The sequence below is a fragment of the Corvus kubaryi genome, unplaced genomic scaffold, assembly GCF_017639235.1.
Source record: "Corvus kubaryi isolate FWS band 111438036 unplaced genomic scaffold, C.kubaryi_AGA036_p1.0 37353, whole genome shotgun sequence".
NCBI lineage: Eukaryota > Metazoa > Chordata > Aves > Passeriformes > Corvidae > Corvus > Corvus kubaryi.
The window spans coordinates 3240313-3265809 of NW_024581115.1; the positions used below are offsets into that span (position 1 = coordinate 3240313).

Sequence of the window (25497 nt, forward strand, 5' to 3'; positions counted from 1 at the left end):
GAAGGAGAAGGAGAAGGAGAAGGAGAAGGAGAAGGAGAAGGAGAAGGCGAAGGCCCGGAAGCACTGAAACGGGGAGAAAGAGCATGGAAACGGGGCTGAGCCGAGGCAAAAGAGGGACGCTCACCCCAGATGGGACTCGAACCCACAATCCCTGGCTTAGGAGGCCAGTGCCTTATCCATTAGGCCACTGGGGCTGCGCAGGACGCGCGCCCCGGCCCGCGGGAACGGCCCCGACCCCGTGGGGGCGTCCCGGGACCACCCGCGAGACGGGGCCGGGGCTGGGGCGGGGCCGCACCGGCAGCGCCGGGACCCAGTCCGGGCTCGCGTTTTGCCTGCACCCCCCCGGAGGGGCAGAGATGCGAGGGGAGAAACGGGAAAAGATGATTTTAAAGGCGGGTGGGGCGGGAAAAAAAGGCCGACCACGAAGGGACTCGAACCCTCAATCTTCTGATCCGAAGTCAGACGCCTTATCCATTAGGCCACGCGGTCGCTGCGTTGCAGCCCCCTTAGTGATGCTGGCAACCCCCGGCATCGCCCCCCGCCCCTCCCGGGTACCCCCGGAGCCGCCGGGCAGCGGCCGCGCCGGGAACACGGGGACAGGGGGGGACGCGGGGGTCCGCGGGGGACAGGGGGGGTCTGTGGGGGACACAGAGGTCTCTGGGGAACACGGGGGTCCGCGGGGGACAGGGGGGTCTGTGGGGGACACAGAAGTCTCTGGGGAACACGGGGGTCCGCGGGGGACAGGGGGGATGGAAGGAGACACAGCTGGGGAAGGACCGTCTGCTGCCGTGGGGATTTTTGCTGCCTGAGGGGGAATCAAGTGTGGGACTTGCTGACTGCAATTGCTGCCCTGGAGCCATTCATAGAATCACAGAATCCTGGAATATCCTGGGTTGGGAGGGACCCACAGGGATCACTGAGGTGACAGCAGAAAAAAAAGGCAGAGATGGAGAGGAAGGCAGCAGAGGAAAACACAGACAGATAAGAAACCCAGAAGTCTCTGAGCCTTTCATCTTAACTGTGAGGACTTGGAAAAGAACATCGGGAGCATGGGAGACCAGCAAGGAGGCAGAACCAGAAAATCCATGGGTGCATGGAAGGCTCAGTGGGAAATGAGGACACGGTGTGGTCTGCGGGGGAGCAGGACTGGGCTCAAAGGAGAGCAGCCTCCCCCACAGCCCTGAGTCACACAGGCACTAATTCCTGATCCATTTCAGTGGGGTTGCAGCAAACTCTCAGCCCTGTAAATGAGACCAAATTTGCTACTGAGTAGCTCTGGCTGTTTGCCTTTTCTTTGTGGGAATGGGCCCTTTCTTTTCCTCTCCCTCAAATGGTTGGATTTTTTTTTTAATGACTTACTTTTCCTTGACCACACTAAAGGCTGCTCCCAAGAGCTGGCTGAGTGCATCAAACCATTAGCAAATTCTTCCTTCCAACAGATAACATGTCTGTTTACAAAAATCCATCCCTCATTAATAAATATCAAATCAACTTCTACATAACAAATGACGTGTCCTGGACCCGTTCATAAGACACACGGTACCATCCTCCTCCTTATTTGGAAGCAGGAGATGATGGAGGGAGTTTTTGTAGCCATCCTCATCTTTTCTCTTGGGACAGGTAAGTGCAAGGGGGATAGAAAACCTTCAAGGAATTCTGTTCTCATCTGTGTGAGAAGGAATGTTTGTGCGTTAATGATGCTTTTCACATCCACAGCTCCACACCCCTTCTCTTTTGGTGCATCTCTCACAGGGTGAGGTCTTACCTGATGTTCTTGTGTTTCAAGTGGAATTCTCTTTCTAGCAGGGGCTGCTCCAAAGTACCTCTGCACCTACTATGACATTGTTGACTACCTGAACATCTCCTCTCACGACAAGCTGCACACGTACATTCTGCCCAAGACAAACCTAAAGGAGCCTGTGGAAGTGAAGATGGATTTCTTGCTGGTGGCAATTCTCTCTGTGGTAAGCACTCAAAATGAGTCTTTACAACAGGAAACTGGGCTATTACTAGGCTAGGGTTTAATTTAAGTCTTCTGCCAGCAAGGCCACAGGGGTGACAATCAGCCCCTTCCACTTCAGCTTTCTGCTGTTTGAAAGCACTTTTGGAAGATCTGGAGTATTTTCTCCCACTCCTTCCAGAAGTCGCATCCAGATGAGGAGCCTTTGTAGAAGCCTCCAAAAACCCTGCAGAGTGCCTGAACTGGGCAGTGCATTTCCAGGACACTGCCATGGAAATGTTAACAATAATCTGTTAGTTTTTCCTCGGACCGTGTGCTCCCACTCTTCAGCTGTAGGAGCAAGAGCCACGAGCTCTCCTCCCCAGCCAAGTTCCTGCAATCTGTGCTCAGGGAAGAGCTTCTGGGTTCTGCACTGGATGCCCTGGATACATCTAAGAAAATCAGCTAAATATCTTTGTTTCTCCAGGTGGAAAAGCTCCAGACAGTCAGTTTTTACTTTGTCCTGAACCTGGTAGGTCCCTCAAGAGCATTTCTCTCCTCTTGCTCAACACAATGCCTGGTGCCCAGCCCAGAGCTCATCTCTCTCCGGCAACTTCTTCCCTCAGGAATGGCAAAACCCTTTTGCAACCTGGGACCCACGGGATTTCTGTAACATTTCCGAAATTGTCCTGCCCATGGATACGTATTGGTCTCCCCCCATCTTCATCTTAGAGCGGTAGGTTTCCCTTTCATTTTTATGCACTGGCTTAAGAGAAATCCAGTGGATGCAAACTGTTGGTTTTACTGTAGGAAATGGGATAAACTCAGACAGCTAAAAGTTGTTCCCTTGAGCTCTCTGTAACTGAGAGCCTCCTCATTTAGATTATTGGTGACCACAGTTTATACAAAGCACTTAGTGGCTCTGTAATACTGTAACAGCTCCTGAAATATCCCATCTGGGCTGTAGCTAAAGCTGAGGAAGCAGCAGAAACCAGCACTGCTGTGGAATAAAGTGACCTTTAGTAGTGTATGGAAAGGTATTGAGAGTCTGACAGAGGGATGGGCACCTCCACAGCTCTCCAGAGGGAGAAAGGAGTTGGAGGCAGAGCCAGGAGTGAGCCCCTGCCCTGGTGAGGGCAGGAAGCAGAGGGCAGAGAGGCAGGAGGTGCTCAGGAGATGCGGAGCTACAGCAAATCCTGGTCCCAAAGGACTCATGAGCCCTTCTCCCAGCCCTGGTTTCCTCTCCTCCTGCTGTGTCCCATGGCTGGGTGGTGGCTCAGAGCCAACAGGGTGCCCACAGCCTGGTTTTATGGGACAGGCAGCATCTCAGGCTCAGTTACTCTCCCCTTCTGTTCCCTCCAGAGTGAACGGGCAAAACCCGGAGCTGAATTACATGGTCCTCATGCACAACGGCAGCTTCAACTCCACCCGGCCCTTCCAGGTCACCCTGACGTGCAGTTTGATAATCCTCAAGTTCCCCTTTGACACCCAGATGTGCAACTTGACTATAGCTTCATTCCTCTACCCAGGTACAGCTGCAGGCTGGGCTTTACCACCTCTGGGCTGAATTTGGAAAAGGAGGAATAGATGAGATGGGCCCTGGTAATTCCTGGGCTCCTGAGCAGCACCACGCGCTCACAGTGGGGTTGAGGTCATGTGAGACCAGGGAAAATGAGTTAAAATGCTGCCATTCTGTCCTGGCACATTTCCCAGCAACATCTCTGGAACAATCTGGATGTTCTGTGGCAAGTCCCTCCCAGGACCAGTTTCTACAAACCGAGAGACCCAAAACAAGAGGCTTCCTGCAAAACCGCTACTTGTTCACAAAGAATTTTGCAGGACTGATCTTTAAACACACCTGAAAGCCATGGAAATGGGAGGAAATTAATCATAGAATCCTGAGGCTGGGAAAGATTTCCAAGGGCATCAAATCCAGCCATTAACAGGACAGTTTCAAGGATTCAAACTGCAGTCAGAGTTCATCCCAACAGGTAGGGCTGAAATATAAGCAGAGGTGACACAAAATCTTCCGAGTCCCATCCGCAAAGAACAACTGCCCTAATTCACCAAATGTTTCCCCTCTGATCCACATTCCCAGAGGTCCAGCTAAGCCTCTTTAATTTTTCCCTCATGGGCTGAGAAACCCGAGCAGTGCGTGAAACCTTCCCCTTCCCTGTCTGCACATCCTCAGCTGTGTGGGAAAGGGAGAGGAATAACTGACCACTAACAAATTCCTAAATTCTTCCTTCAATTTCCCTCCCCCCTCTGCCTCCTGCCCAAGCAGTAACAGACTTTGTCATGAAGACAAGACGGACACCAGCTGAGATGATGAAAGACAGCCAGAGTTTCTTCCTAACTGATGGAGAATGGAAGTTCACCAACCTGAGCATCATTGAATACACGGAAATGATGGATGACAGAGGATTTTCTCTGGTCACCTATGTGGTATGGTGGCACTTCCATATTATATTGCACTGATATGGCACCAAAAAAACCCTGTATAAAACAAGAGGATCCTTTACATTAGGGGACCAACATTTGCCAACACACTGAGTCATCTCCTGCTCACCTAAATTTTGCCCATCTTCTTCAACAGATTTCCATGGAGAGACGACCGACTCTCTACGTTCTGAACCTGATCCTCCCAACATGTGCCCTGTACTTGCTGGACATGGCTGTGTTGTTTGGACCCAGCTCTTTCGAGGAGAAAATCAACTTCCAGATCGCCATCATCCTCGGCAGCTCCATGCTGGCTGTGATTCTCAACAACAGCCTCCCAACTTCTTCCAACAAACCACTCATCATAGGTACCTGTACCCACCTTTATCGAATAAACCCTGATTTTCACCCAGGTACCAGCCCTAAGGAAGGTCTTTGGTTGTTTACAGACGCGTTCATGAACACTGAAATCATGAACAGCTAAGTTTGATCAGCTTGCTGGAGTTGGACTTTTCCTGTTCCCCACCAGGCAATGGAATGTAAGAAAATGCCACTTATCCAGAGCTTTCTCTGTTTTCCTGTTGTTCTGCAGTGGTGTTCTTCCTGGGCACCTTCCTGCTCATGATCATGGCTGCGTTAGACACCTTCTTCCTGTTGTACCAGCAGCGCAAATCCCTGCGCTTGGACAAGGTCCTCAGAAGCTTCCAGCAAGGTAAAACAACCCATAACACCTTTAACAAAGCAGGTTTGGGGCATTTTCCTGCATGTTTGTTGGAGTCAGGGTGGGTTTCCTCAGGGCAAACAGTGCCCCAGGCAGTGTGAGCCGTGGTGGCACTGCCCTTTGCCCTCTGTAGACCCACACGAGCTGCCCAAGAGACCCCCAGGCAACCTGGCCAAGGGGAGCCCCCAACTGCTGCACCCTCCCAGGAAGGCCCAGGGACAAGGGCAGCCAACCAAGCACCTCTGGCAGCTGCAGGAGCTGGACCCGTTTCTGCCAGTTCTGGAGAAGGTGCTTCTCTACAGCCACCTCTTCCTGTCTCTGTTTTTTTTCACTGTGATTTCTGTAAAATGGAGCAGCTGAAGATCAGCTCTGCCCAGTGCCAGCTCAGTTGTTCTCCACTGTGTTGCTTCTGACCCTCTGCTGTAGTTTGCTCCTGCTCAACTCATAGAGCTGCACTTGTTTCAGTTGCCTGAATAAAATAAAATTAAAATAAAATCCAAAGCCACAGGACCTGAGTTCTGTATGCATAGTGTTTTGTACTCTGGTTCAGTAGAACTACAGATGTTCTTGAAGTATTCTGGGGGCTACTAAGGTATTTGAATAAAACAGCTGTAAACTCTGGGGATGACACCTTCATTGTACGTATCTGTAATTCTGACCTCAAACATGCCCTAGGCAAAAGGGAGTTGATTCCCTTCTCTTAGAGAAGTCTCCACCTTGAGGGAAGGTTTTTAAGAATTACACCTCAGATTATTATATAAAACAATGCAAGTCTGTACTACTGTTTCTGTGAGTTCCAGCATTCAGAAATCCAGGGCAGAGAAGAGAATAGGATCACTAGAATTAAATATTTTTAAAAATAACTAAAAAAACCCCCCTTTTTAAATATGTATCTCAACACACCAACACTTCTTCAACAACTTTTGCAATTGGCTTCTCCTAAACAACCACAACCAGCCCAGAAAACAGCCCCAGACTTCTGCCTGTAGAAGTCCTGAGACACTCCAGACACACACAAATCACTGCCACATACACTCCAGCATCTCAAAGGGCTTCACACGTTCAACTTCTGAGCAACTGTCTGCCTGCAAGGGCAGGAGAACCCCATCCCCTGCACCTTGTGCTTACAGAGAGGGACAGGGGGTTTATTTGCATTTCACAGGGCTCAGTTTGATCAGCAGGTCAGGCTGGGAGCTTGGTCCTTGCTACAAAAACAAGCTCATGGGTAGAAAACACCAAATCCAGGAAAAGTGGGATGTTTGCAAGTTATTGTATTGCTCCACACTACTCAGAACTCATGTCTAAGACGTAAGCCACAGAGAGAGAAAGCTCTTTATTTATAAGATCATGGAGTCTGACAGTCATTAAACTGCTTCCAGACCAGTTTACAGATCAGCAATTGGCTTGTGGGGCCAGTATGGATACTTCTCCTTGTCCAATTTGGTTTCAGGGAAAGCTTCACTCAAGTCTTCAAACGTCATCTGTTCAAAGGGAATCATGTTCTTGAGCTTCTGGAGCTGTGGAAGCAGGCACAGACACATCACAAGTCAGTGGTCAGCAGGAAGGAGCAAAGCACACCCAGGAGAACAAGGGGTGTGCCAGGGGGGTCCAGAGAACATTGCCTAAGCAAAGCCCAGCCTCACCTGCTGCTCGTACTGGGCGATGCGGGCTTTGGAAGCCTGGATGTACTCAGCAGTGCTCTTGGCCTGGGGAGAGCAGAGGATGTGGGCAGTGTGGTTATGATAAAGACACTGACCCAGAGTAAACCTGCACACACACCCCCCTCCACGCTTTAAATTGGCATTAAAATCCATCATTGTTACACTGGGTAAGTGATGGAATTTCCAGCAGATCCCAAACAGCCCAACCCTTCCCTGTGCAGGGATCCCCTTGCTCAGAAAGCCAGGGACACGTGTGAAGGGCACAGCTGTGCCCTGGCTCAGGCTGCGCTGCCCGTGCAGGGGCACAGCCAGAACATCCCCTGCCTCTCACTCCTTCCCATCCCCACAGAAGGCAGGGACAACCCCAGCAGTAGGGAATGGTTCACTTACAGCTTCCTTCTCCTGGGCATCAATCTTGGCAGTTTCTGTATCCACTGGCTCAGGAACCTTTAGTGCACTGAACTGTAAATTGAAAGACAAATTTTTGTAAGGTTTGTTTGACTGAAACAATCCTTCACATCAAGGTCATCTTCTCTAGCAGCAGGGGAGCATTCCCTCCTTTCTTCATAGGATTTGCTCACAGCCATGTAAGTTAATGAGCTGAAAGTGATCAGTGCAGCTGTCCTCTGTCCCTCCCAAGCAGTACTTGCTCACCCAGGAGCTTCCAGCCATCTCCTCTGTCCTGCCCACCACCCCCAGGACACACAGCACCACCCGTTCCTCCAGCACTGTAAGGAAGCAGGAAGGTCCCACACCCCAGACTTACCCTATCACAGAGTTATTGCCCCCAACACAAAGCTCCCAGACCCATCTGAGCTCAGCAGGTACCCCCAGTCTTGGGAGGCAAATTTTCATAGTGACACAACCAACCTCCTCTGCCAAGCCTGGTGTTTTCCTCTCAATTTCCCAGTTAAACTCCAAAGAGCAATACCCAGCTGGCAAGGAGACTGACCTTCTTCTGGAACTCATCCACCATTCCAGCTTTGGCAACATTAGCTTTGTAGAAAGCCCAGTCAATGGCCGGGGGCTTCTCTGGCAGCGCGGCCAACCTGAAGGGATGGAGCACAGCAGACATGAGCAGCAACCTGAGCATCAGCACAGCCTGCTGTGTTTAGTTTAAGTGTTTTCAGGTTTGAAACAAATCCCTCTGGCCTTGGAACAGGCTCCTCTGGACAGACAGGCAGAGCTCAGCCTGCAGCTCAGCCCTGCTTCACCCAGCCCCTCTGGGTGCACCCTTAAGGAAGGGTGAGGCTGTTTTACAACACTGAGCCAGAGGCAATCAATCAGCAACACTCCTGCAACAGCCAGCACTTGTATCAGGCAGAGGATGCTAAACCATTTGAGAACTGTACAGGAATTTGTAGAGCATTTAACAGAGTGACAAAGTTTGTGCCAAAGCAAAGTGCGTTCACAGAACCGCAGCTACGGGGTTTACTCTGGGGAAGATTAACTAAAGGTGACTTGCCAAAAAAAGCCACCAGCTGCCTCAAGGTGACCTGCTTTAATACCTGTGAGGACACTCCTGCGGGACCACAGACAGCGACAGACACCAGCACTCACAGCTGGGTGGCTGGGCGAGGGCTGAGCGGGCCCTGCCGGAGCGGGGCGGGCACTCGGGCGGGCACTCACCGGGTGGTCAGCGCATCGCTGCGGGTCTTCAGCGCGTTGAACATGGCTCGCTGGTTCGGGGGCACCCGCTCGGCGAAGGCCGCCCAGTCCACGGCCTTAAGAGCAGCTCTGCGTCCCGCCATGGCACCGCCTGGCCCGGAGACAGCGGTGGGTCACAGCGCCGGCGGGACCGGGCAGCGGGGCCGGAGAGGCGGCTCCGGCCGGGAACGCGGCACCGAGGGGGCGGGATGGGGCGGGACACGGGGACACGGGACGGGACGGGGACACGGAGAGAATGCGGACACGGCGGGATCCGGACACAGGGGCCGCTCCTGAGCCCCGCCGCAACCTCGCGCTGGCCCCCGTCCTCTCCCACCAGCCTCCCAACGCCGAGGACCTCCCCAGCCTGTTCTGTCCCGCAGTCGCAGGATTCCAGATCCCCGTTCCCGGCTCCCCGGCCGCTCTCCGTCCCCGGGACCCCTTTCCGGACCCGCTCCCGCTCCCGGCCCCCCGCTCACCTTCACTGACCGACACCGCCGTCCCCGCCGCCGGAAGCTCCGCCCCCTCTGCCCTCGTCACCCAATCAGAACGCGTCCCCACCGGAAGTCATCCTCCCGGAAGCGGCGCAGGCCGGAAGCGGCGCGGGCGGCGATGGCGGCGGGCGGGCACTGAGGCTCCGCCATGGCCGAGGGGCCGCCGAGGGGCCGCACGCCCAGCCCGAGCCCCGGGGGGGCACCGGGGCCGCCCAGCCCCCGCGCAGCCGGAGCGGCGGCGGGGTCCGCCGGGGCTCTGTCCCCGCCCGCCGCCGCCTCCAAGTGGGTGCGGCTGAACGTGGGCGGCACGTACTTCGTGAGCACCCGGCAGACGCTGTGCCGGGAGCCCAAGTCCTTCCTGTGCCGTCTCTGCTGCCAGGACGGGCCCGAGCTCGGCTCCGACAAGGTGAGGCCGCGGCGGGGCCGGGCCCCCACGCACACCGGGACAGCCCCTCCCTGAGCCGCCACGGCAGCCGGTGTCACCAGCACCCGTCCCACGGGCGGGCTGGCACCCCCGGCTGCCGGTGGCCCCGAGCCTCCTTTGCGGCCCCGGGGTGTGGACGGGCCGATCTCCCACGGTGCAGGGGCGCGTTACTCTGACACATCATCGCCTTGTCCCCCGTGTCCCGCGGCCGGGGAGGCGGCGGCATCCCCAGGAACGGGAGTTGGGGTCTGCCCTCGTGCCTGTGACACCCAGATCCGCAGGCTCTGATCCCTCCACCTCCCACGATGACAAGACTCCGCTCAAGGAGCAACCCACCCTGCCGTAGCAGTGACAGCAGGGAAGGAAACTCCTACAAACAGGATTGTTATAATTTCTCACCCTGAGCGTGTTTGTTGTTGTTTTGGTTTTTTAATATATTTCACTTCGCTCTCAACAAAGATCACGGTGCACATTCCTTGCATGGCTGGACAGTTTTCAAGTCACTGCAGTTTATTATAAGGATTTTGCAGACAATTATTCTTGCAACAGCAGATTTTCCAAAGGATGGGCTGCACAAGGTGTTGTCAACGTGTTGTGAGGGGGTCAGCCACAATTAGCCAGGTCTGTTGCTGCTCCATTCAGGGTTTAATCACAAGGTAAATCCTGGTTGTGATCGAAATATCAGTCAGCAGTGTCAGTGAGGAGAGGAGATATTCACAGTGGGTTTGCACAGTTTCTTACTGCTTTAGAGTCGATTGGCAGGAGAAACAATGCTTTGAAGTCATTAGGAGAGGGATGTGAGAGTTCTGCAGAGGGTTTGTCAGTGCTTCAAAGCTGCTCAAGAGGCGCTTTTGGCTGCGAATTGTTGGTTATTTAATGCCAATAGTTGTTGTATTGCTGGACACATGGCTGGAGCACTGCAATGTGTGTTTGCAGTAGTGGAAAGGGGAAAAAAAATGAGCTATTTTGGCTCAGGTCAGGTGCCCTTAGTTAGAACTGGAGATCCCATTTTCCTCCAGAGCCTCCTAGTTAAACTAGTCTGGAGATCAGGCTTAACCAGAACAGCTGCCAGGTTTTCATTCTTATTGCAGTGAAAAAACCCTCCTAAGCCCAGATGTTTTTTCCAGGTCCATAAACTGTGTGTACAAGTACTTCATATAAGGCATCTGCCAGCGTTACTGGGCTGCAACGTTCGTGGATCAGATACTGAAAAACAAAAATGGTTTAAATGTGGCATTTGTACGCCTCCCACAGGCAAATGAATCCAGGTTATCAAAGAGAAACTTTTCAATTTATTATGTTAGGTTGAAATTATTTTTCCCTTATACCACTGAACCATGCCTGTTTTGTTCTCAGGATGAGACAGGGGCCTATCTCATTGACAGAGACCCCACGTACTTCGGTCCGATACTGAACTACCTCCGGCACGGGAAGCTCATCATAAACAAGGAGCTAGCAGAGGAAGGTAAGAGAAAAACACCAGGAAATGCTGTAAGTGCTGTTTGATAGCACATCCAGGAGCCCTTATCAGAGACTGGTGTGAGGGTGTGAGCAAGTTTCCCAGGAGTGCTGTTAGTACTGTTAATTGCTCATTAACGGGGATTAAGTCATCAGGTTCTGTGTCTTCCCGAAAGCAGAGGCTGCAGCTCACAGCACACCTTGTCACTGTTCTGCTGAGCCCAAGGTCTGTTACAGCCCATCTGCCCCTCACAGACCATGGTTCTCCCCAAACAGGCAGCTCTGAGGGCTTTCCCTTGATGGGGCTGGGTGAAGAAATAGACACTGTACCTGGAGATTTCTGACTATCCCAGGGAACGGGGAACAATCTTTCTTAAAGATCTTCTTAAGTCACAAAAGGAGGTGACAGCTAGTCAGGCATTTTCTCCTAGCCTGGGAGCAGGAGGTGGGTGGCACATTTGGAATTCTGACATTTGGGCTAGATTTGGAGTCAGGAGCAGGTGTTGCATCCTTGTGGCAGAATCATCTTCATTCTACCCTGTGCAAAGTAACAGAATTTGTACTTTGGGTTCCTCTCTCAGGGGTGCTGGAAGAAGCTGAGTTTTACAACATCGCGTCCCTCGTGCGGCTGGTGAAGGAGCGGATACGGGACAACGAGAACAGAACCTCTCAAGTAATGCACCTCTGGGTTATGGAGTCAGTTCTGTGCCACAGAAAGGACAGGCATGGCTGCAGACCCTTGCAGTAGCATTTCTTTGGTTCAGCAGTAACAGGGGAATAAATGCTGTGAGGTGGATGCAGGGTGTGGCTAGGAACGAGTCTCCAGTGTGGCTCTACAAAGCACAGACCACTGAGTCATCACAGCACTGCAGGGAAAGGCAAGGGGCACTTACAGGAGAGGGGCCAGGAGCAGAAGTGGGTGGTTATAAAGCAAAACATACTGCTTTGGTAAAGAATAGCTCAAACTCTTCCTTCTCTAAACCATTGTCTTCCCTTTGTCTCTCTGTGGCATTTTTCCCATTGATGCTCAGCTTGTATCAGCACACCCAGTAGATGCAATTTCAGAAACATTTTCAAAAAGCAGCAAATGGCTTTGAAAGCTAAAGAAGTTTTGCTGTCACTATACCTTAGACACCTGGAAAGCTTTTAAGAGAAGAGTGCCAGGCATATGGTTCTGTTTTGGAATCAGGTGAATGAAAAAGCCCTTAGAAAGCCTGTGGGGCTCTGACTTCCTAAGACAAGAGCAGGAGAGGCTTATTAATTTTCTAGAGTGATACTAGACAGGAATTACTAAACTACAACAATTGTTCTCTGTGCTCCAGGGACCTGTGAAACACGTGTACAGAGTGCTGCAGTGCCAAGAGGAAGAGCTCACACAGATGGTGTCCACCATGTCCGACGGATGGAAATTTGAACAGGTACCATTACCAAAGAATGGCAGAATTCCTTTAAAAGCTGAATATGAAATAAGCAGAGTTTCCTGTTGAGTTGCACTTCACACTGCTCTGCTCTTCTGAGTAAGCAGCCTGACCTGAGCAGCAATCCACTTGTGTCCAGTTACTGATGGGGGAGAGCAGAAGTCATTCCAGCTGCCAGAGAGATTTCATTTTCTCTCAGGACATCTTGTCTCCTTGTCAAATCCCAGAGCAATTCTTCCCTTCTCCTGCATTTCCTCACATACACCAGGCCACAGTATAACAGTTCTATCCACCAGCAGTATCCAGGAAAATTAACCAGAGTCATGAAGAAACAGCACGACTTTCTTGGAACCTCAAAGCCACAACTGCTGCATTTGCTAAAGAGGCACTGAGTGATATGAGAACTTTGTGCAGATGTCTTTGCAGTGCAGCTGGTTCCAGGGCTGGGTGTCACTGCAGTTGCATATGGCATTAGTTCCAGGTTTGGTTTCTGGGATCACAGTTCCCTTATTTCTGAGGAGGGAGAACTGGAGCCAGCTGGCCTGTGTGTTATGTTATATTAAGAAAGTACAGAATGGGCTCTGTGGTTTACAGCAGTGTCTTCCCAGTTGGTCCAGCTTCAGTACAAATGGATGCTGTGGGAAATGTGCTGACACAAAGTGAGGCAGAGGATTAGGAACAGCAATTCCCATCATTTGTTCCTATGGATGTGTTCTGTAACACCTGCAAACTATCTCAGAGTGGAGAGGCAGCCAAAAACTTGCCCCTGTGAGGAAATAGTGAAATCTTGTGACCAAGAACCACTCACTGCTCCATGGAAGTGCAGTTCTCCAACTCCCATGTTTTGCTGTCCAACAGGTCACAGAATCTGCCTTTCACACATCCATATCTACATCCCCAAAACCTTGAGGCTACAGGCAGTGCCTTTCATGGGAACCTGCACCCTTAGATCTTTCCTAATCTTTGTTTTCAAATCTATCATACATAAATATGGAGCTGGCTCTTCTAAAATCCATTAGGACATGGAAGTTAAGGTGCATGCTGCACATTAAGGTTTCCTGGATACACACAGTTGATAAGAGTCACAATGCTTTCTTCAGATGACTTGGATTTATTTTCTGGAAAGCAGAACTGAGTTGTAAATGACAAATTAGCTCTGCACTCCAGGATGTCCTTTTAATGTAATAATGATAAATGAGACAGATGGGATTTCTTGGATTGACTCCAGACCCCCTCAACACAACAGTAATAGAATATAATCCCGTTTACACAGATACCAGATTTCATCTTGGCAGCATCCACATAAAGGACAGTGTCTGTTTGCCACATGTCCCCAGTTAATCCAACATCTGCCTGGGGTAAAGAATTCCCATTTCCACATCAGTCACAAGGCAGGTTGGGAGCCGAGTTCAGCAAGGACCAGGCAATTTGCAGTGCCTGCCCACGTCTGAGTGAACTGGATATTATATATTGCACAATCTGTTTTCCCTTTTTCCACCCTCAGAAACTGGGCAATGTTCTGCTGTGTTCAGCATTAGTTTCAGGCTGGAATTCCTTCCTGGGGCTCCAGCAGCCACTAGAGGGCTGTGGAGCTCGGCTGTGTCTGTGCCTTACACACACACGCACACCGGAGGCTGCAGGGGACACTTCGGGTCCAGGACAGATCTCCCGGGACAGTCCTATCTCACAGCAACTGTAGGAATCAAATCAAGACTTCTTGATAGTTACCTTGGTTGTCTCCTGTTGCACAGCTGATCAGCATTGGATCTTCCTATAACTATGGAAACGAAGACCAGGCAGAATTCCTCTGTGTTGTGTCCAGGGAGCTCAACAATTCTACCAATGGCATTGTCAAGGAGCCGAGCGAGAAGGCCAAGGTAAGGCACTTGCTCAGATGTATCAATTTGGATTCCCCTAGGAAAGAAAAACCTTCCCTGTACCAAGCTGCTGCAGCAGTTTTGTGGATCAGCTTTCCCATTGCCTTCTCTATCATCCCTTCTTGGAGGATTTCTTGTTTTACTGTAGGACAAGAGCTAAGGCTCTTTGTGCACTTCAAATTGAGACCAAAATACTAAAGGAAAGAGTAACTTGAAGAAGGAGAACAGAGTAGCAAGGACCTTTGAGGTTAGTCAGGTTTTGTGGTTGAAGGATGTTGCAGGGAGAAACAAGATTTTTGTTCTCTTTCAACCATCCCCATCCCTGGAAGTGTTCAAGGCCAGGTTGGATGGGGCTCTGAGCAACTTGGTCTAGTGGAAGGTGTCCCTGCCCATGGCAGAGGGGTTGAATAAGATAAGCTTTAAGGTGCCTTCTGAACCAAACCATTTATGAATCCACCTTTTTTTTTTCCCCAGAATAGAAACAAAAGGCAACATCCTTACCTCCTGGCAAGCAGCTGAGCAGTATTTCTAGAGGAGGGGCTCACTCACCCTTAACCAGCCTGTCAGTTGTTGTGGTGGCATAAAAGCCTGCAAGCTGATCTCACATTAGTCTGTGTTTCCTTTCTCTGCAAAAAACAAGGACCCTGAACAGGAACTTTTGCATTTAAACTTGTCAGAGGTTTTCATAGAAGGTCTCTTCTGTTTCAGATTCTTCAGGAACGAGGATCCCGGATGTAATTCAAGTGTCCACTCCATTAAACTCCCAGATGTCACAGGGCAGTCCAGCTGGGAAGAGCATCTCTCCACAGAGCAACCCGGCCCTTGTACAGTAACCAAGCTAATGCAAAGCAAAGCCGAGCCTGTCCTGCCAATGGCAAATAATTCTGGTCATAACCAAAGGCTTTTCTCTTACCCTGGAAACCGAGGAAGGAAAAGACTCTTCCATTTGGATAGTCCTTTCCACAAGTATTTGTTTTATTTTCTTGGCCAGCGCTGTATTGAATTTTTCCAACAATGGCTGGGCCGGATTCCCAGTTGGAACCTTTGTGAAGGTTACTCAGGTCCTCAGGCCCTTGTAATCAATCCCACCTTCCACAGGCTGCTGTGGGTGGGAAGGTCTGTATTTGAGCTGTGCCATTTCTTGCACCCAGGTCTGCCACCAAAAAAGCGCAGCAACCTTGCAATGCTCCCCCCTTCCCCCCCAGTCCAAAGAACAGGGCTTTAAAAGGAGGAACAAAACAACCACTCCTAAAAAACCCACACAAACCTTTTCCATCCTTGCTTTGTATTTGTTCCTTGTTCAATTCCTAAGAGCTGAGTTTAGATCTGAGGGGAGGGGAGTTGTGTATCCATCTGACACAGGTCTCACTGTTAACACTATTACACATGGGCTCCTGGTATTTTCCAAAGCCCATTACTTTGCATGCATAAACAAAGAGGCCTGTGTTCACCCAAAATAGCGATAAAGTGATAGTCCTGTCCTTCACACTTCTCCACAGAGGAAGAGTGGTGACATCTTCCTGTCCAGTACCCTGCCATGGCCATGTCGTAGCCTGGTGCAAAGTCACAAGGTTTAGGGACTTGCTGCTGCCAAGTTCAGCTTTGCCTTGTTTGTCTCCAGCAGTGTGGGCTCTGTCTCCTTCCCTCACCAGGGAGGGCTCCAGGCAGAATTTCTTTTGTACTGTACCAAGCAGGTAGGTTTGCCTGACCCCACGAGATCCTTTGCGGAGGAGATCCCCTATTTACACACAGTGATTTACCTGCAACCCCCTCATGTCCCCACCTTTAAGAGATCACCTCAAATTACAGAGGGACATCACGGAGCTGGGGTGGGGGGGGGGTTGGTGAAAAGTTGCCAAACTGTTGTAATGTTTCTTGTCCAAAGTGATGTGTCAACTTTTGTGACTTTCCTTTTTTTTTTTTTTTTTTTTTTTTTTTGGAATGCCGTGGATGGATGTGCAAAATGTTCGTTTGTGCCTCTCTTGAATTCTAATCTTAGCCAAACTGCAGTCACTGGTTCCCCTCTGTTACTCTGTGCCACCCCTAACCAAGGGCATGTCCCTCCTAGTCTGGTAAATGGAATTTCATAGGAATTTGCTGCATGTTTTTCCCCTTTCATCCTGGCTTTGTTCTTTGTAGCCCGAGTGTCCTGGCACTTGGGTCATTTTCAGTCAAGTCCCAAACTGACATTATAGCAAAGCTTCAGAGATGCTGGAATTCAGACAGTGAAAAGCTCAGAGCAGATGTTTCTCAATAAGCTACCAGAAAATTCCTCACCTGGACTGAGGAGTTGGGCTCCTTTCTGGAGGGCTTCAGCTACCCATGTTCTGCTTAAAGTTTTGACATAGAATTGGGCAGGTTTCCCATCTTAACCACTTGTTGCTGAGAGGGTCCTACCAACAGTCCAACAACCAGTTCAGTGACCAAGACGTGCAGCAAAGACACTGAGTGGCACCACTGTGCTCTGCCTCTCTCCAGTCCTTTTCACGTCCTCCTGCCTGTCCTCCCCATCCTGCTTTGCCAGTGTACCTCCTCCGGTGGAGCCTTTGCCTCATTCTTAAGACAGACTGGTTAATGTCTGGGCTAGATTAGTCCTGGTAACAACAGACTGTGCCAAATGTCTTTGAATTCACATTGTGTCAGTGACAGGCTGTTGAATCACAGCTGGCTTTCCATCACACTGAAAAACCCAGCTCTGCTTTCCTCTGTCTGCCCTGTTTATACCATGGTGAGCTGGTGTTGGTGTGATCAGACCACACACCTTGGCTGGGCCTGAACAACACTGTGATGTGTACAGATCTCCCTCCTCTGTCCGTATCCTGTAGCCTCAGTCACTGTCTGTGCTCACAGCTAAGAAATCAAGAAGCACATGTATGCAAGTTAGCAGCGTAAAAAGCCCTTTCACATTCTCATTTGTCTTATTCACCTTCCTCAGAGGAGGGAGTTTCTGGGAACTGGTCAAGAAATACCAAACTAAAGGCAACAGGAACTGGTCAGGCTGTGTTTGTCACATTGATGCCAGCTAAGCACCTTGTTCAACCATGGAGCTCAAAGCAACGCTGGCTGCAGAGGGAGACTTTCTGTCCAGTACAGCTCAAGTAGATAAGAATAACAAACACCTCCCTAGCTTTTTTGTGTCACCAAAAACGCCACACATGGTGAAGCCCACTGGAGGGTTGCCTGATGCACTGATGCCATTGCTCTCCCCTTGGAGCCACAGAGCACCTAAAAGTGACCATTAGCAGGTGAATGGCAGAGCTATTTAACTGATGAGCACAAGAAAGATCAGAGTTGCGTCTTGGTTTTCCCTTCTGTGCTGCTTTTGGCAGTGAGGAGGTGCCAGAGGACCACAGGCTCTTTGGGTTCCATTGCAGGGTCCTTTGAAGTTCCACAGAAGTGTGTGGTAGAAAACTAATCATTGGTACTGGATGCTCAAGCTTTTGGGTGATATTTAGGACCAGGCATGAAGTCCATCCAGAGCAAGTACATTCCCAGTGAAGGATTCCTCCTTCCCTGACTGTGCTAGGTCACCTTTAGCCTGAGACAGGGCTGGTCTCAACATTATGCACCAGTTGCATCCCTTCTGTGCTCAAACAGGGCTTTTCTTTCCATTGCCTTTCACTCAGTCACAACTATATCAAAATTAGTGCTGAATTAGGATGAAATGTGTCCCATCCTCTCTAAAAAAGTGTAGCATGTTGCAATGAGTAGAGTAGGAGAGCAGGGGTAGATCTACTGGCTGTCCAAGAGTGCTTGTGCCTCTTGGGAAGGTTCACTTTAAAGCATTAATCCTGGGAATGGAGCGTATGACACTTTGGTTTTTTTTAAAAACTTTCCCAGTGGCCTAAATTGTTCCATTATGGCAAAACTGGAAATAACCTCTTGAAGTGTCTTTGTTTCTGCACATTTTTAAAAACTGATTTTTCTCAGGGGTGACTGAGTGGGCTGAGGCGAAGGGGGCCTGGTTGGCTGCAGGGTGGGGGCTGGAGCAGCCGGGCCATGGGCTCCTACCTGGAGGTTTTGTACAGTTTGTCACATGTCAGTGCCCTTTGCTACTGTTTCTCTTTGTTTATTAAATGTGTTTGAATAACAGTTGAGATGCTGTGATTAATTTTTTTTTCCCAATAAAGATTCTGAAATGGGTTTGAAAAGTTGGAAGGGTGGTATGCAGCCTGCTGCTTTCCCTGCACCACACAGATACTGCATTATGGGGGAAGAAATGTGCAGATTGGGCGCTTGCTTCTGGCTTCATTTCATTTATAACAATCATTTGCTAAAAGGAGAATCTAATGAGATTCTGGAGTCCTAGGCTGCTTTCCAGGATAAAGGTACAACTGAAGCTTGTTTCTGTTTTCTTCTATAAAATAATCTCAAATTCCACATTTATCTTAACCATTTCCACTGAAAACTACAAGCAAGTAGAACATTAATACAACCACTAAATGTAAGTAGCTAAAAAAGGAAGAGGGGTTTTTTTGTCAGCTGTCACTTGCTAAACCCCTGCTTGACACTGGACCACACAGAAGAAGGGTCTTGACTGTTGCAGCTTTGGTGCTGCCAGAAGTTGGCGATTCAGGCCAAACACAGTGAAAAAGAGGAGCAAGGACACAAGTGAAGAATGGGAAATCCTGGATTGATTTAATCCTGCTTTTGATTCCAAGTGGCTGTTGCCTCCTCTGGGTGCTCTGAAAGCTGCCTGTCTCCATCCTCACTGCCACCCAACCCTCAAAGCCACAGAGCAGGGATGGGTTGACACATCCCCAAACCAGGGTTTAACACCAGCACAGTGGAAGAGGATGAGACTCTGTACACAGGGAGCTCACCAGAAACCATGGCTGAGCCAAGTCACCACATAGCATGAGTTGATTTAAGACAGTATTTTCAAACCTCTTGACCCATCTCTCTATCCTAGACCTGACTTGAGGTCTGCACTGCCAGTGAATTTGCCCAAAGCAAAGCCACACTTCAAGTGCCAGCAGAGTCTTGGGCAGAGGTGGAAACTGCAGGGCTGGCACTGCTGACACCACACATGTATTTGTTCACAGGGAGGGCTTGTCAGCAGAAATTCAGGTTACAGCCAGCAATTTCCATAATGCCATAACCTCCCTGCTACCCTACCTTAGGGCTGTCCTATAAGGCCGCATCAGCTGGAAAAGCCTTTGTGCAGGACCTTTAACCAGCTCCAGGTCTGTCAGGCAGGCGGTTCCTCTAACACAATGCCACATCACCATGCAGGAGACACAAGCATCACTCAGTGGTTCCTACGGAAACCACAAGCTGGAGCTGCCAGGTCTTTGCACCATCCCTCACTTTCCCATCCAAGGCTGTGCAATCCATTAACTCCTTTAAAAATTTATTTATTTACTTGCTGCAGGAAACAGGTGATGCCTCAGCATTACCAAGCGACGAGAGGTTGTGTGGGACTGGCAGTGTGTGTTAACTTAGCCAAAATAAAAATGAACCCTGTACACCAGCTCTTAATGTGCTGGTCCTGCTGCTGCCAGGAGCTAGCCCAGAGCTCAGCTCTCGCTGTTACCAAACCCAGGCTGCTCTAGAGCTGCTGCAGCAGCAGAGAATGAAAGGGGGATGGTTTGCAGCAGAACTGGCCTCGGCAGAGGGTTACGGCCCTGACTCTTGTCTGAGTTGGTCAGAGCACCCCAGGCTACCTCCAAATGCTGTTGCCCCAAGAAGATGTGAGATACCCAGTGAAGGGACATCCCCAGGGACAAGCGGCTCCTGTGAGCGAGGGGCTCTGTCCATGGGGCTGTGCCACCACCAAGGCAGGAGGTGAATGGCATCACAAAAACACCCAAGGGATTTAGTACCTGCCCACAGCAGGACTTGATCCCTCCTACCCCCAGAGACAAGTAGGGGGAAAAAATTCTCCAGGTGGCTTTGCCAAGTGCTTGGGGGAAAGATGACTAACAAAACATCACAGATTTTCTGATAGCCAGGGTAAAGTCAGTAGGTAGTGCATGCACCAAGCTATGAGAGAGGGACTTGAAAACCCCATCATCAGACTTTTCTACACTGGAAAGCACATGAAAGGAGCAATTCCACATCCTCCTCTGGAAAGAGAGGCTCAGGCTCCCTCTTGTCCCCCAGGCTGTGTCCAGGGCCCACCTGACTCCCTGGGGCTGGTGCTCACCTCCCCACAACATTCCCACTAGTCACCCCAGCTGGCAGCTCACCTTGCCCAACAGTTTTGCCTGGAACACAATTAATTTGTTTTTCTGGCCTGCCTGCTTGTGTCTGTGGACAAAGAGGAAACAGTAATTGACATTAAAGATAGGAAAGGGTTTCAGCAGTGTCAGGCACCTATCAGCATCCAACTGCTTGGCCTGGGGCTCCAGCAAAATGCAGTGGAAACTGCGGCTGCATTTCCCCTCTACACATGCGGGAGGGTGAAACCCAGAGGTGCAGAGGTCCTGCTACAGCCATACATGCATCTTGCACAACCCCTCCACACGCTGTTCTGCTCTGCCTCAGGCTCTCGCACACTGGCAAAGGTCAATTTGTCACTTACCCGCCCACCCTCACCCGGAACAAAGTAATCAAGCCAGATCTGTCTGCAGACAGGAAGCCTGCAGATATTTTCAACCCAGCTTAGTAACTTGTTTGGGAAACAAGGACCTTGGCCATGTCCTTCCACCTAGATCTGGTTTTGAGGCAGTTATTGAAGGTTTAACCCAACTTTCACATGGGTAAATAACCACCACATACCCTCTTGCTTCCCAGGCTGGAGAAACACATTGGTTACTCCATACCACGGTAAACAAAGAGCTGCAATGCCCCAGTAATTACCTTCAGATTGTGGTGTAACAGATGAGAAAAGGCTTATCTCAAAAGATAATTGACCTCCTGGCAATATTTCCTATTAGAGCTCTCCGAGGTGTTTCCCAGACTTTAGCAGATGGGAATGTGACCCAAGTCCATCAGCAGTCTGAAGTGCAGAGAGTACTCAAGTGTGAGACACATGAAACTGTCCCTCAGTGAGCTGAGAGCTCCACTGGTCTCTGTGTCACCAAGAAAATCCTTGAGCTCAGGACAGTCTGGGCAGCAGGTCCTTTACCACAGCCAGGAAAACATGCACCAGTGATCCTGATGAATTCAAATGACAGTGCCTAAAAATGAGGAAAACCATTTGGGCAACCAAGCAAGGAGACAGGCCTTTAACCTGAGCACTGAGTTCAAGATGTCTTAGAAAAGCAGGCAGATTAGACAGGGATAGAAAACGCCTAATAAATGGTCATCCTCAATCTAATGTCCCTAAAATTTTAATACAAAGAAAATGTAAAAAGTAAGAAGGGGATGGTCATATTTGCCAAACCAAAGGGGATTTGCCCATGAAACACAGGGTCAAAGCCACATTTTACTGTTTCCATACCCCCCCGACAATATGACCCTAAGGTGTACAGGGATCTGCACTTCCCACTGGGATAACAAGCTCCTGCCTTTCCTCTTCCAGAAACCACAAAATTGAGCATTATGATCACTCTGGATATGGGCAGGAAGAGCCTAAGTGTCAGCACGAAGTTGCTGGATCTTCTCTCCTACCCTGTTGTGACCTCTAAGCATCACCTATACCTTTCTCAGAGCAGGACATCTTCCTTGGACAGGAGATCTGAGCAGGGCCTGGCTGGGGTGGCAGAGCATCTGCTGAGAGATAAAAAGCCAAGCTGAATAGCTGAAGCCCAAAAACCAGCTGGCTTCCTAAAAACCATGCTCCAAAATTTCTGACTGAGCACCTTCAACCCCCCACAACCTCCTCCATCGACCCAGCAGTCAGCCACAAGGAAACACTTCTCTTGATCCTACTCCCACTGAGTCCCTTATTCCTCATTAATAAAAGCCAATTATAATTATAATTAAGAGCTTGTTAGAGGGAACCTTCAGCCACAGCTCAGGCTCAAAATGTCAATCTGTGAAAGAGATGCCCTGCAGCAGGGTTAGACCGTACCCACAGCTGCATCGTATCCCACTGCCCCTTTCCTCTGCCACATCTCACCTACTGCAGGAATTTTCCTAATTCCTAATGACAAGGTAACTTCATTTCTTGAAAAGCCTCATTTTCCCAGGAACACACCCCTCTCCTCATCTTCACAAACGCAGGCAATTGCTGGAAGAAAAGCACCAGCAGCTTCCAGATATCCTCAGCAACCTCAGCCAGGCTCCTAGCAAGGACCTCCATGTGTTCAGATACTCCATGCCACCATCAGTCCCGCCCTCTGCCCACTCCCAGGGCAGGCCAGGGCAGTGTGGCAGGTTAGAGTGCCACACAGCACGAGCCAGACCCGCTTCCAAAGACACCTCCAGCGTGAGTTTACGCAACATCCTCTTCAGACTCATCTCCAGATCCTCATTGCCTCAGGGAATGCTGTCCTTCTTGGCACCACACTTCTACACAAAGCACAGGCTCTGGTAGCAGTCAGGAGGGCAAGGACCAGCATGCACACAAACCATCTGCAGTCACCCACAGCCAGAGATCTACCACCGGGATAAATAGCAGGGACAAGCCACATCTTGCTGAATTCCTGCAGGCTAGTGGGAGCTGTCAGTGCATGCTCTGGTGCCAGCTGCCTCCTCAGCTCCCATTTCCCATCTCCAGGCTAAGCTGTGTTATCCCAGCACTGGCTGATAGCCATTAAACCTAATACCAAAAGGGGGACTTCTCACCTGGTCTTATACCCACATTGTCAGTGATTAATGAGTACAAAGCAGCCAGACAGACCCAAAGTCAACCCAAGGGAGCAGAAAGCAGCGGTGAAACTGAGCGAAAAGCAAGCCAGGCAAGGATCTGGACTTAAATGCAGCTGGGGAACAAACAGGGTGGAGGGGGTGTGGGAGGAGGACACAGATGAGGCTGGTCAGGCTAATTAAGACCAATTACTGCAGGCAGGACCCTGATCCCTTTTGCAGGGGGAGGATGTAGGAGTGATGCTATGGGAACTGCTTGGGAAACTCAGGATAAACCAGCACTTCCTCCATCCTTGGCACAGCACCATTTTCTCAGTACCAGCAGAGCTGGTCTGAAGGGGTTTTGCCAGGGTTGTTCAGATTCCTGTCCTCAGGAATCTGTTTTGAGGTGCTCTGAGAGCTTGGTTTCTCTTGGGTCTGTCTACGTTCCAGGGATGGATCAGAGCAGGAGTTTGATTTGTGACTGAAGCTGGGGCAGGAGCAGCTCCCTGCCACAAAGCGCTCTGCAATCCCACAGCTGAAATGTCACTTCATTTCCCTTGCTTTAGACAAAAAACAAAACCCAAAACCAAACAACCCCCTGCACTTCCTCTGCAAGAATCAATCTGCCAGAGGATTTGCTAATCTGGATCTCTGGAACAAATTCAACTGGTCTTTCTCAAGTGTGATTTGCAAGCTCTGAGGCGTTTCCACTTTGGTTTCCAGCCACAAAGAATCACAGAACCATTTGGGTTGGAAAGCACCTTTAAGATCATTGAGTCCAACAGTTAACCCAGCACTGCCAAGGCCACCACTAAACCATGTCCTTAAGACATGGCCTGCCCCAAAGCTGCTGCTGAGGCTCCGGAGCACGGGGCTGGTTTACCAAGCTGTAATGTGCTGGTAAGGACAGGCAGAGAGCAGGGGACTTGCAGCCACCTCCACCGTGCCCCAGGCACAGCCTGTCCCCTGAGGGCTGCAACCAACGGCTGACAAGTGACATCCAGCAGAGACAAGCCCGTAGCACTGGGCCAGGCTGCACCACTTGGGCTGATGCTTTAATCAGAGCTAAATCTGGATTCTCTGCTGTCACCTCACTGGGTGACCTTGGAAAAGTCAGCTGGGATATAATATAAGCTACATGGGAGAGGATGGCAAAGCGGGACACGGTCTCAGAATGAAAAGGTACTTAAAAAGTCACTTATAAAGGTATTTACCAAGACAAAGTGCTTTGCTTTCCTACCCTCAACAGACACTTAGTGACCCCAAAAAGCAGTTTACTGCCCCGCTCAGTTTACAGTAAACATCTCGATTCTGTACAGGCAGATTATTTTACACATTCATAAAATATGTGTCCAGCGCATACCAGGGCTGAGCTCAATGGCAGGAGGGTGCAAGAAACCTTCTTCTCCATTCCCATTCCTGTTCCCAAGCCACAGGCATTGTCCAGTCTCTGAACACCCTTCCAAGCCCCATTGCTTTGGGCAGTGGTTCTGCCTCCCCCCAGCCACACTCACTACTTCCCTGCTGCATCCTGTGGCTGGGTGTCCCTCCTCAGTAGCTCCAGAGAAGAAGTGGGCTGCTCATCTCCCTACAGAGGTGCCACCAGCTACAAGTTCTTACTGAACACTATAAATATCCTTATTTGCATAACATAAACCTGAATTTGCAAAATATAAACCTCTTCCTTCAAGGTGAGCTACATAAATGCCCCAGGCCCTTGTGTCTCTTGGCACAAAGGGCTGCATCTCCTTGCAGGGAGCAGCCAGGAGCCCTTATGCCAGCAGCTGTTTGTCCCCTATTGGAGCTAAGGGAAACTGAGGTACAGAAGAAGAAGGGAGTGTCACTGTGTGAGCATTCCTGGTCTGCTGCCATAAGCAACAGCTACCAGGGCTACTCCACAACACCTAGGGAAGTCCAAGGTTTGAATGCTGATGTCTTGGGGATCACTGCAAGAAGAAACAACATTCAGCCATCAACAGGAGAGGATTAGCTTATCAGGGCAGACAGTGACTGCCAGAGAGTGGCTGGAGAGAAAGACTGAAACAGGCAGTTATTCCCTGTGTCCCATCCAGGGCACTCACATGTCCTCAGGTGCTCCACAGGCTGGTAGAGAGAAGCACCTTTGCACCGTTCACCTGCTCCCAACAAAAGCACACTGTTTGCAGTAGGCACCCAGATGTGGCTATTGCTGTGAACTCCAATCCTATTCCCAACCCTACTAACGTGGGATGATCACGTGTGTGTGAAAATCTGCCCGTGTTTCACAGGTGTCCCGGTGCTGTCACGTTCATTGCTCAACACCAGGAGCAGGTTGCCTGAGAGCATCAAGCCCGTAGGAGCAGGACAACACACACCAGCCTTCCACTTTCACACAGTCCATCCTATCTGGATACCTTGGAAGGGTTAACCCGAGGGTTTGCTGCGCTGCTGTTGCTCGGTGTGGCACAGCCGGCTAAGCCAGAGCTGGAACAAACTTGTTCCTTTACCTACATGCAGGCAGGAGGCAGCGAGGAGGTCGTGTGGCACCTGGCAGCACATCCCCAGGGTCCTTGCAGCGACTGTGCAGGTCGGGCTGCCCAGGAGCAAAGGTGTCCTGCAGCCAGGGGCAGAAAGTGGATGAAAGCCATGGGGTCTGCAGCCCCACTGGAGAGTCCTCCCCTGTGAGCAGGCGCCCAGGGAGATGTGAGGGGAGCCAGGAATCTGCTGGACAAACTCAAGAGTTGGACAGGGCAGCTGGGAA

At 50.4% G+C, this 25497-nt stretch overlaps 2 protein-coding genes and 2 non-coding genes across 6 annotated transcripts; 1 reads left to right on the plus strand and 3 right to left on the minus strand.

The window, feature by feature from the left end:
* Positions 1 to 121: 121 nt before the first annotated feature.
* Positions 122 to 194, minus strand: TRNAR-CCU. Its single transcript has one exon. It is a non-coding gene; the product is annotated as a tRNA-Arg (tRNA).
* Positions 195 to 416: 222 nt separating this feature from the next.
* Positions 417 to 489, minus strand: TRNAR-UCG. The gene has a single exon. It is a non-coding gene; the product is annotated as a tRNA-Arg (tRNA).
* Positions 490 to 6413: 5924 nt separating this feature from the next.
* On the minus strand, positions 6414 to 8971 carry ATP5PD (ATP synthase peripheral stalk subunit d). Of its 3 annotated transcripts, none has more exons than XM_042032507.1 (6): positions 8887 to 8971; positions 8390 to 8519; positions 7713 to 7809; positions 7151 to 7222; positions 6743 to 6805; positions 6414 to 6616 (listed from the first exon to the last, which is right to left on the minus strand). In XM_042032507.1, exons 2-6 carry the CDS (start codon positions 8509 to 8511, stop codon positions 6485 to 6487), a joined length of 486 nt encoding a protein of 161 aa, XP_041888441.1. In that variant the 5' UTR covers positions 8512 to 8519; positions 8887 to 8971; the 3' UTR covers positions 6414 to 6484. The 3 variants fall into 3 exon arrangements, with proteins under 3 accessions (XP_041888441.1, XP_041888442.1, XP_041888443.1); XM_042032508.1 differs by having other exon boundaries at positions 8897 to 8917; XM_042032509.1 differs by lacking the exon at positions 8887 to 8971 and adding an exon at positions 8766 to 8837.
* A 34-nt stretch (positions 8972 to 9005) lies between these two features.
* Positions 9006 to 18170, plus strand: KCTD2 (potassium channel tetramerization domain containing 2). The gene is made up of 6 exons (XM_042032506.1): positions 9006 to 9307; positions 10682 to 10790; positions 11365 to 11456; positions 12106 to 12201; positions 13953 to 14078; positions 14787 to 18170. Exons 1-6 carry the CDS (start codon positions 9050 to 9052, stop codon positions 14814 to 14816), a joined length of 711 nt encoding a protein of 236 aa, XP_041888440.1. The 5' UTR covers positions 9006 to 9049; the 3' UTR covers positions 14817 to 18170.
* Positions 18171 to 25497: the final 7327 nt, after the last annotated feature.